The 12067-nt window shown below is 37.7% G+C and overlaps 1 protein-coding gene across 7 annotated transcripts in view; it reads right to left on the reverse strand.

Annotated features, from left to right (window-relative positions):
* ATP9B (ATPase phospholipid transporting 9B (putative)) overlaps nt 1-12067 on the reverse strand; it is a 175219-nt gene that overhangs the window by 14850 nt on the left and 148302 nt on the right. For all 7 annotated transcript variants that reach the window (XM_075493658.1, XM_075493657.1, XM_075493655.1 and 4 more), the window contains 4 exons: nt 6364-6525; nt 4776-4868; nt 3524-3607; nt 2793-2963 (listed from right to left, as the gene is read on the reverse strand). In XM_075493658.1, coding sequence (XP_075349773.1) covers nt 2793-2963; nt 3524-3607; nt 4776-4868; nt 6364-6525 — 510 coding nt within the window. The remainder of the gene's footprint in view (nt 1-2792; nt 2964-3523; nt 3608-4775; nt 4869-6363; nt 6526-12067) is intronic.

Here is a 12067-nt window from a genome sequence, read left to right on the forward strand (position 1 = left end):
CATATCTAAATGATATCTCTCTCCAACCTTTTTCTGGTACCTTTTGGGATTAGATTACCAGAGAAAATATACCGATATGTGCATTTTTAACTAAAATTAATGAGCAGTTTTTAATGCAGTAACACATAAAGCAGAAAAGAACTGTCTCTACTTCAGGCAGCTCCATTCCCCTTCCCTTCTCACAAGGGCCAATGTCTCAATTTACATGAAGACAAGGTGAAACTCTGGGGTAACCCACTGGCATAGCTGAACAGCAGGGAAAGCATAAAAGCCTTTCCCTATGGCCCCAATACTACCTTGATCAAAAGAGTGAGGATGCAGACAACTACAAGAGAGAACATTTGTCACCAAAACGATGTGACACAACAGTCTGTGACCCTAGTGAGAATCTATCAGAAAGCAGCAGCCAAGCAATGAGACAACATATCCTGGAGGAAGAGCTACAGTCCCAACACTCCAAAGACATCCTGCCCACACAGAACTGGGATAAAGGCATTAAAGTTAAGGAATAAGGTTGAGGATCCATCTGTTCTTAAAGCGAGACAGCTCGATCTCCCTCAGCCCCTTAACACCAAGACAGTTGAAGGACATCTGGATGAAATACAACTTAGCCCGAGACCAAACAGAAGAGACCACACCGGAAGAATGACTTAAGCTGCAGGAGTTATTACTGGATAGTTACTAAGTTAACAGTTGCAATTTTATTAAACGGTAAGCCTCTGTCTCCCTCTTTTCCTGTACATCTCAGGTAAGATCCTTTTCATTAGTGTCCACGTTGGTCAATGAATGGACAAAAGACTCATGTTTTCTCATCAGTAACCAAGTAATCTATAATTTTATGACCTATCTACAGCTACTATTGTGTTTCCAGCCTGCTATAATGTTGGTTATAATTAAAGCCAGAACAGTTTTAATGCTCTGAAATCCTAGAACTAATCATTAAAAAAAAAAACCAAACAAAAAACCACACAACTAAAAATTGTCCCACTGTTCTACTCCTATTTGTAGCAGGATATACCTAACAGTCAGAAGTGACCACATATAGAAGAAATACCAAGAGCAAACAAGAAAACACTATACATGAAGTACTAATGTATAAGTACTTTGCATTAGTCACACCATAGTAAAAAGAAATTCGATGTAATCATAAGGCTTTAATCCATACATCTATTTTTCTAACTGTGCACACCACTGCATTACCAGCTAATTCATCAGAAAGCCTTTGGGGAACAAAGATTAATTAAAAACAGAATAACAAAATAGCAGACATGGAAAGGGGCCTCTGGAGATTATCTAGTCCAACTCCCCTGCTCAAAGCAGGGTCAACTACAGCAGGCTGCTCAGGACCATGTCAAGACAGTTTTGACCATCTCCAAGGATGGAGGCTCCAGAAACCCTCTGGGAGACCTGCTCCAGTATTTGAACACACTCACAGTAAAAATGTTCTTATATTCAAATGGAACTTCCTTTATTTCAGTTTGCATCCATTGCCTCTTGTGCTTTCACTGTGCACCACTGAAAAGAGCCTTGCTCTGTCCTCTTTGCATCCTCCCTTCAGGTATTTACAGACATTAATAAGATCCTCCTGAGCCTGCTGAACTTCATCCTTTCATAACTACTGTGGGTGGCCAAGGCTATCCTCTCAACCAGCTTTCATATCCCTGACCAATTGCTCCTTGTTTGTAAGGACTAGTAGAGCATCTCTCCTTGTTGATTCCTCAGTCACCTGTGTCAGGAAATTATTGTCATTGCAATCCAAAATTCTCCCTGTTTGCTTGTGCCCTCCTGTGTTGCCCTTCCAGCAGATACTGGGGTGGTTAAAGTCCAGCACAAGGACCAGCATGTGCAAATATGAGGCTTCTTCCAGTTGTCTGAAGAAGGCCTCTTTTACTACTTCTTGATCAGGCAGTCTGTAGCAGACACTCACCATAATGTTGTCCCCATTGGTCTGCCCACTAATTCTAACCCATGAATTCTCAACTGGCTCATTGTTTGTCCCAAGGCAGAGCTCCATATATTCCCGCTCCTCTCTCACGTAAAGGGAGATTTCCCATGCTTGCTGCAAAGCAAAATTACTTACCCTCCTTCTCAGGCTAAGAAAACCCATTGTATCTGATTCAGTTTAACCAATGCAAAGTCAACTCCCCTTTTCTGTGCGAAGTTTGACACTCTGCTTCACACAAAATGCATATAATCTTTCCCACTCCCCTCAGATATTGCTCGTATCTTTACTTCAAATCCTCTTTCAAAAAATGTATTACTTCTAAATGTGCAGTTGATAGCTGTCTAGCATAGCCTGCCTATGAGCAAAACACAGCACAAACTCTTGTGCAAAGCTTTTGATGCTGTCCCTTTAACATGACTTGAACAAACTCCAAGGGCAGTTCTGAATTCTAGTTCAAACAATTTACCTTTTGATCTTTGCTGAGACTTCTCGTGAGCGCCAAGCCTGAAAACACTGTTATCATACGAATCTTGTGCCCACCTAATTTAGTGTCAGCTAGGACAGTTTACTGTAGACAGTCAGGGGATAAATGACTGGGAGTCACATACACTTATCCATTGGTAGTTTTCCTACAGAAGTAAGCTTAAGATCAATGAAACCTGTGGTGGACAAGGGAACTTCACACACAATGTCTTGTTTGTTTCTGCTAGCTCATGCCCAGAATGTGCTTAGGACTTGGCATATTTCTTACTTTGAAGGAACCTGAATATAGACAAATATAATTCATGTCCTGTTAAAAAAAGTTAATAAATGATAACCTGTTATGTTAGCAGTATGCGTTTAGTACCTTTATTCCAGCATTTCTTAGCATCTCTAGAGTTGGTCTAACATCTGCTTGCAGCTGATCTTCTACTCCAGTGAGACACAGCAATTCCATTTCTCGCTCCAAACTCTCTACAACAGCAGCAACCTTCAGGTTTCTATCATGTATGCTTAACTTCGCTTGGTTATATCGACTCTGTTTACAAACACAAAACCACTTTGAGTTTCCTATGACTCGAAGTATACATTCAGTCTACCAATCAGTTACAATATGGATTCATTAGACTAAATATTTGTCTTTAAATATATCTTTTAATCTTGTTCTTCATTAAAGAGCAAATTTTACTTTACACCTAATGTTATACATGTTTTTTCTGGCAAAATCACCTCAAGAGAATGCCTCCTGAAGAACTATTAAGAATTAGGCATTGCAATATCTAAGCAGGAACTGCCCTTATCTTTGAGAACAAGTAGATTTTTTTTAGGTCATGCTGAAGCTACAGAATTAACATTATGCTAGCTTCTGGGAAAACACTGTCCACTCACATAATAAAGCAAAACAGTATCCTATGTACGACTGCAGAACAATCACTAACAAATGACAAAATCTCTAGTAGACTGTATGCCATACCTCAACTATCAGTATTTTAAATATGAATCATCTTTTTTGCCACCTTAATAGAATAAAAAAAAGAGGAACATTCCCCTGAAGTAACTAAATATGGTGAACCACAAGATCACTCTGTCCCTTCATACCTCAAAATCTTGATACTGTTCTTCAGTCAGTGATTTTTTGGCAACAACCAGCGTACGCAGTCCTTCTCGTGCCATATTACCACACTAAATGGACCAAATCACAGAGCAGTTATGCTAATATTCAATCGTATGTACCCGTTTTATACTATATGCTAAGAGGGAATATCTGTACCATAACTTTTGGTGTTTCTTTAGACTCTTAGATTATTTTTGAGAAGCCACAAACAAAATAAAAAGAAAGTATACTTCAGGTCCCCCAAATGAAGTGGCATGCTATTGGTAAGCCAATTAGATTTTCTCTCCTAGCTTAAAGAAAATCTCTTTTAGGTTGAAGCTTTAAATAAATTAAAACTATTTTTGAGGCACGTAACAGAGCCTCATTTTCTTTTTCTGCTGAACATACCTCTTATCAGAAAAAATATCTACACATTAAAAATAGCCATGGAATAGCATGTCTTAATGAAAAACAATGCTGTCCAGTGCAAAACACTTATTGATTTGACCTCATAAAGCTAAATAAATTAAACAAGTATTTTACAATTAATTGTGCATCATTATCGCCAAAAGTAATTTTTATGACATTTTGCTAGGTCTTGAGGGAGTTTAATTTATTCATGTCCCCAAATAAATCAAACTGCCCTGCAGCAGATATTGATTCATATTGCCAATACCATTATGAACATACATGGTGTAATCATTGTATTAACATATTGTCTGTATGTAGGGTCAAAATAAGATGATTGCTGGTACCTACTAGAGCCGCACCATGAAAAATATTCATCAGATTTGAAATTCAGCCACTAGCTTTCTTATATTAAATTTAATAAATGTGGCAAAAAAAATTTCAATTTGGCTGCAACCCTTATTAAACTTCTTAATTCATAATCATACCTCACTGTAGAATTTGATAAAACAAGGGCATTTCAGGATAAATAGGTTTATAGCAGAATACTTCTCAGAAGTAATTAGGTTTTATGTGAAAGGTCAATGAAAAACAAATTCCCTTGTTTTAAGTAGGAACGTGTTCTGCTATGACTACCAGCTTTGCTTTTCCTGTGGGTTATTCAAGAATTGGAAATAATTCTAATCCCTTAAAACCCATGCAGGATATATGTAACTGAACTTCAAAACCCATTACTGCATTGAGTCACGTTCTCCTTTAAACCTATTCCAATAATACCTGATATTTTGATTTTAGATCTTTAGTTTTTACAAAATTTTTATTTTTATAAATTTTGATTTTGTTTCTTACCTCTTCTTCTAACCAATCATTGTACTGTACAATAGTGGACATTGCAACATCTGCACCCTTCATGTAAAATGTAATTTCTCCTGAAGATTCATCCTAAAATTTTACAAAAGAAAGAGAGGGAAAAAAATTATATCTGTTTATCCAGTCAAAACAATTACCTACCAATAACCTAACTGTCTTTTGAAGTAGTCAATGGATTATTACTTATAAAAGATGAAGTACCTTGCCAAGAGGTGGGTAAGTTTTATTACTTGATGTTACTACCTCCAACGATATCTCTGATTCAATTGAGATGCAGATTCTTTACTTTCTCATACAAGAGGATCAGTTCTAACTGAGTCAATGTGAGTAACAGATTCTCAGCATCCCTGAACTGCCCATCTAAAATTTAAAATATCACTATTATGCTACCTCTAACTACTGTTTCGTTTCTTTGGTGGTATATACTATCTAACTCACAACAGAAAGCTTGCTCTGTATCTTTGAAATACCTAAGTAATTAAAAATTTACAAATAACTTAGTGTAAATGTTTGTTACAGATGTTTTAATGATGAAACATTCATCGCATATTCAGGGAATTCCCACGCAGGCAAACATAATCCAAATCAGGAGTTTCTGAGGTATGGTCTGTTGCAGAAGGAATGGATTAGTCTGGTCTGCAAGCTTCTTAGAATACCTCTGAACATGTCACTGTTAAACAGGCTCTTAGTGCCAACCTCACCTAATGAAATACAGACTTGCCAAGGTCTCTCCAGACCTGAACATGCACATATTCTGCCTGAAGTATCCTTGCCCAAGGCTGATGGCATGCCTGGGTTGTCATCACATGCAAAGAAAAAATGGGATAAGTTTGACACCTACTTAACTGGGACTTGGCACTTATCTAACCGTCTAACAATGTTGTCTGATGCTGTTCTGCTACAGTGTCTGATTTTAGGTAGGGAGAAGGTAGAAGTATATAGCATGGATGGCTTAACACTTGCAGAGGTTTAAACCTTCCTTTTAGGTGTTGTGGCTTCCTTTCATCTGAGGTTTTAATGATCATCACTATGCCCCCAACTGGGCATCTAGGAGACAACTAAGCACGTATCTCGTAAATCTTAGACCCTGTGAGCTGTGCTGTGTATGCACACCACTTCAGATATCAATACTGGGTCTGGAAAAGCAGCAGCACTAGTAGTACAGAAAGATGCTAACTACTACTGTAAGAAATTTCAGCCATTAATTTATCCCTTGAAGAGGCAACATATTTCGTATGAAAGAAACAAATGGAAAATTAAAAAGGCTTAAAGGCAACTTGCGGCATCAGAGGCTAAGCGTGAAGTAGTGAAATTAATGTGTTGCCATGTCAGAGAAGAGTTTGTCCTTTACAAAGCTCTCTGCAACATCAGGTTACCCTGATTTTTCTACAATTGCTTGCCTAGTATTTCATGTGTACCTGTGTCAAAGGTATACTGTCCATTTTAAAATCTTGTGAAATGCATTCCCTGAAGAACCACATTTATATTAAATTTTATACAAATAAACATTCGGTAAAAATATTTTTTGAGAAATAAAAACCAACACCCAGAACACCCCCAAAATTACCCTAACTATGATCCCCATGCGCTTGCTCTCAGAAGTGAAGGGAAAGATCTGCAGAATATAGTACGTCAGAATGTGTCCACCAGGGGTCTTCAGCTGCATTGAGGTCAAGTCCCTGTTAACCAGAGTGAGACCGACACTCTCTGTCCACTCCACCAGAGCTACCTAAAGAAAGAAAAAAAAAAAAAGGAAAAAAGAGACATGTTTAAGTGTGAAAGTCTATTATACTGTTATATAAATTAGGCTAAAGCCAAAAACTGTTCCTAGGGTAAAAGTCTAAACTCTTCCAAGAATCTAGGAAAAAAACCCAAGTGAATAGCAGTAGACTGAGTACAAAATCTTAATACACCAAATGAGTATTTTCCTTCAGAAAGCTTACAAAAATTCTTATGAAGACTATAAAAACTTATTCCTGCAAATGAGGTATTTAGAACGTATCATTCAGAAATAACAGTTCTAATAAAAAAACCCCCATATATATATTCAATGATACTTAAAGGACATCCAGTAGAAATTATGCAAAATGAGAATACAATTTCTGTACCAACACCACTGCTATGTAAGTAAAAGATTTTGCAAGTATTTCCATATAAAATGTTTTATTAGATCTACAATTACATGCAAGTTGAGACACTGTAAAATGTAGTAAATAGATAAGCAAAGGATCTTATTTTTAGCTTACTTTGTGCACTTGCATCATTTTATTACTTTGTTTCAACAATAATATAATTGAGTTCTTACCATATCAAATGAGATGGAAACCAAGCTTACAATACTGCATCCCACAAACACACTTGTGAAAGTCCCTTTTACAAACCCTGAAATGCTGCATTATACAATAATCACTGTTAGCTACATGGCTACATTAGCTACATGGCATCTTTAAATGCATGCATTAGTCACCTTTTTTTTTTTAATTTTGCTGCTTTAAAGTGCATGACATCTAGCTTCTACTTTCTTCTGTTATGCTTTAAATAATGCACTAGATATTCTTCTATCACCACCACCGTGTGGTTTATTCCTTCAAAAAATTAATACTTTAGAAAAACTGCTTTACTGTTAGTTTATATACAAGCCATATTCCATATCTGAATGGGAAGATTCTGATTAAAAAATTCTCCTCAATTCTAATTTTATTTTTCCAAATACTAATCACTATTGGAAACCAGATGTTTAACTGACTAGAAAGGTAATTATAATGAAGTTCACATGATTTTTATGGAACCTGCCTCTGCTATTAATCTCAGGTAAGATGAAAAAAATAAAAATCAAGCAGTGTGATAAACAACGTGTAAGTAGTAAAATCCCTAGATAAGTTCAGACATGATGACTAATGGTCACTACGAATTTCACCCAAAGCAAGTAAATCACTGTAGCTTCTATGAAAATTTAAAATTGGGAAAAAAAATTGTGTGAACCCCTAAGAAACCCTAGTAGTGCCAGCTGTGTAGGCATCACCAAATGAAAATACAGTGAGATGCAGTTACAGAAGAGAAAAGAACACACTTTGAAAAGCACCATTTTAAAATCTTGAAAATCACAGGAAGTCTTTTTAGATATTTTTCTTCTTCAATAAAAGTACCATATAAGCTGTAAATGATCCGATACTCCCAAGGTTAATTTTCAATTTTCACAGTGAAAGGTTATTATTACATTCTGACCTGTAAATTGCTTCTTTCTACTAATATCCTATCATCTCATTTGTGTCCCTTGGCAGCTAGGACTTAAGTGTTCTATATTTGTTGACTCACATCTGTTTATTATTTCATTTATGTTTGGCTTCACCTACCATGTGACTTACCATTTTGCAGCACAGTCATTTTGGATTCTTATACCTGGCCTACACAAAACTGCATATATATATATATATATATATATATATATATATGTATTTTCTTTTAAATTGATCAGTGCAAATACCATAGCAGAAACAGTCAATAAGGCTCAAGAGTCAAACAAATGCCTAAAAGGCAACTGAGCAAACTTTGGAGCAAGACATTAAGTTTGACTCTTGTCATTCAGAATGAATCAGAGCAGCTAGACCTTAACAGCATCCAGAACAACATAGCCAGACCTTACCATTAAATATCTGAAGCTTTTAGAATATACAAATTAAAAAAAATTCACAAATGGCATGAAAATCTAAATTATAAATCTTAAATAAATATTTACTGAATGGCTAGCTATACAGAGTTCAGAAAAAGGATTCTTAGGTAAGTCTCTCTTCTTGAGGTTTCTTCTCTACAAGTATATTCTCTTCTCTTCAATACGTTTCTGAAACCTTACATTAAAACGGTCTTGCAATCTAGTGTGCATACATAAAGAACCCCTAGAATGCCAGGTAAACGCAACAGCTGTGGCTTTACAGAGCTTGACATATTGGATGGAGTCAGATAAAGCAATCAAAGGTTGGACAAGCACAATAGTCTTGCTGGAGATGCTACCATTTTGCTTAAAAAAAAAAATCCATTCTAATTACAATATTTATTTGCCGATAACCATTCATTTCCTAAAACACACAGATGAAATGTGTTAAGTTTCCTGAATCCGGGTTAGGGACTTATTTGAGTATTTTGTGGATCTTGTCTGGCTTATCACCAAGCTTCCCTTTTATGGAAATTGGCTGCCTGGGAGTCAGAAGTACATTGGCAGATATAGCATCCTCCTACTACTAAGACACAGGTGTGCACCTGAACCCATCAGCTATGTAGCATTCCCAGGACAGGTAATGTAGGCGGAGTCAGAGAGCTTCTGTGGTTTCTAACTTGCTAGTTGTCTTCCTCCTCAGTAGCAATTCAAAGCGTAAAGACAGCTATCCACGTCTTGCGTGACAAGGTCAAAGTAGCAACTTCCAAATTAGGAATGAAGGTAGCAAATACTTGCATTATGAAACAGAAATGCAACAGATCTGACAAAAGCTACTAAGAAACACCTCTTGTTTAGTGTTTCTTACCGAAAATCTTTCAGATGTTTCTATTTACCACATGCCCACTGTTGAGCTCTGGTTGCCTCTGTCAGCAGTGTCTCTCCACTAGAGGCCACCCGACCCCCAGAGCTTCCATAGTTCACAGTCCTAATTATCAAACTCTTCAATTACCACAGTACAGATTTCCATTAAAAGTCAAACTCAGGAGACTTCATAGGGAAACTCTCTCAACTCAAACAGTAACTGTGCGACCCACAACGTAACCCACAGCAGTACCAGCTCAGGAAGTGGAAGTAGCTTCTCCAAGCAGGACAGTGTATCTAGCTCAGTTGTCTGAGGAATGTGTGCATCTCAAGAGGGGCATGAAGAGGGGAAACTTCAGAAGCACTGTTGTTACAGATCATGGCAGCCCTGCATACTAATTCCATGTTTTGGGACATAATCATCCCATTTGTTTAGAAATATTCATTTACGGAACTAAATCAAAACAAGCAGCTTATAAATATCTTAGGTAGTTTCTAGAAAGTTCCATAAAGTACACAAGGCTGTTAAGTGACAATGATGCAGTTACCTATTTTATCAGTCACAAAACCTAAGCCTACTAGAGGAGGAAAATGAATAGTTAAGGACTTCACAAACCCCATATCAAGCACAGAAAAAAAACCCCAAACCATTTTTCCTGTTGTGGATTCAGAACTGCATATTTAATTAGAACATTAGACTGATTTTAACCTAAAATAAATACTAACCAACAATGTTAAAAAACTTTAGAAAACATGCAAACTGATAGGCCACAAAAAACTTGGTATATTTAATTTTCTCATAAACCAATTACATTCTAAATTTTTTTTTTTTCAACTATGGTGCCAACATTTTAAAAATTATTTTTAAGGGAAAAATGTCTTCTACAGTAAGTCCTATTAGCCTATGACTCCCATTTAATAACCCCGATGAAAATAATTATGTGGCAGAAAATGCTACAAATATCTAAACACATGAGTCAACAGTCAAAATTAAGGCCAATATATAAGATGAAACAGATTGTCCATAGAAACCATTTAAAGGAAGCACCATATCTTTACTTACTTTCAACTCTGAGGATGAAAGAGTTAAGTACCTCCCTGCCCTATCAAATAACAGGAGTTTGCTTCTTTCTGGAGTGGTGTTAGATGGCTTTAGGACATTCAATCAGTATGTACAGGACTGTTCCTTACATAGCCCAACTCAAAGCCCATCTCTGAATTCTCCTGACCTTTCCCTGTGAGGGTGAATAACTTGCACAAGGAAGGGCACTCTCACTCCCTCTCAGATTAACATCTTCCTTAGCTTCCTCTGGACCAACAGGAAATATCACTTATCACCCAGCTGTCTTACTAACTTTCAGTCTGGGGAATTGCAACACTGAGTCCCTTTGCTCCATAGAAAATGTAACTACCTCTAGTTACTTGTCATCTTGGGAGCATGATGGCATGAAGAAGTCCCAGTTAAAGAAAATCTGATATGGTCACTTGAAAAAATGAAACGCACCTTGCCTTTGGACACATAGGGTTATAAATCCACAAAGTGAGGTATTTGAAGCACCCTGCTGAATCCTGAAGACCTTCAGTTACTGGATCAATCCTAAAAGGCTGTTACTGCTTGGCAGAAGACCAAAAAATGCCCGAAGGCTGTTTTTGCTTGCTTTAGATACTACATAAATCAGGACAGGAACATACAAACCATCGTACTACTACTGCTCCCTTTGAATTCTGGGCTGTTTGAAACTTACCTGGTCTTAGGAACCTAATCCACTAATTCTGCTTTTTATAGTAGAATGTTTTGAGAGAGAAAGCAGAAGTGAGAAAAAAAAAACAAAACCACCCACCCCACTCTTAGCTTGGGTAAATTGAAACAGAGATTGGGTACTTACTTGACTCAAACATAACCTTTTATCAACCAAGACAGAATTGCAACGTATTTCTATGAAAAAATATTCAAAACCCTATTTAGACTGAAACTGCAAGGCCCTGAGTGCACCCTCCTTCCTTGGAGTTTAACCAGCTGCGTTCAAGGCCAGCTCACTGTTAAGAGCTGTGATGAAGAAACAGCTTGAAGAAGCCTCCATGGGGGCTGCCCTCCCCCTTCCACTTGGCTTTCATGCTTGGTCCTGTGAGAGCTACACTGCAGTCACGTTGCAGCTATGCCCACACTTGGCCACCTACCCCGCTGACCTGGCCCTGACAGGCAGAGACGACCTCCTGGCTTTGGACCTGCCGTGCTGCCATGAACTTTCCTTGCAATCACCAGAATGTGGCTAATGCTGGTTACTGTCTCGGGAACTTAATGATTTGACTTCTTGACTTTAATTCAGACGTGCCTCATCACCACAGACCTGTACAACAATCTATACTCTTAACTGTCTCCAGTTTCCATCATGGGACATGCTCTTTTCACCTTGCTTGGATATTGTGGGGCTGTACACCTCATCACTGAGGCCACTGCCTCCAGCAGCCTGGCTATCACGCTCAGCTCCTGACTTCCCTTTCCTTGCAGGCCAACCTGTGGTTGCTGCTCTCTAGCACAAATATCTAACTGCTCAATATTTACAAAGTATTGCTCAAAACACTTTATGACTAACTAATTGTCACTTTCAACATACAATATTTCCTTTTGAGCTTCAGTTTAAGAAAAAGATCCACCACCTCACGGCTGGTGTCAGCAGTTCTTTTCCACCCCATCCAGCAGTTTGGGAGTTCCCCAACAGTTGTGCTGACAGCTTTTCTGGAGCCATGCTATGAACCT

The sequence above is a fragment of the Mycteria americana genome, chromosome 2, assembly GCF_035582795.1.
Source record: "Mycteria americana isolate JAX WOST 10 ecotype Jacksonville Zoo and Gardens chromosome 2, USCA_MyAme_1.0, whole genome shotgun sequence".
In the NCBI taxonomy this organism is placed as follows: Eukaryota; Metazoa; Chordata; class Aves; order Ciconiiformes; family Ciconiidae; genus Mycteria; species Mycteria americana.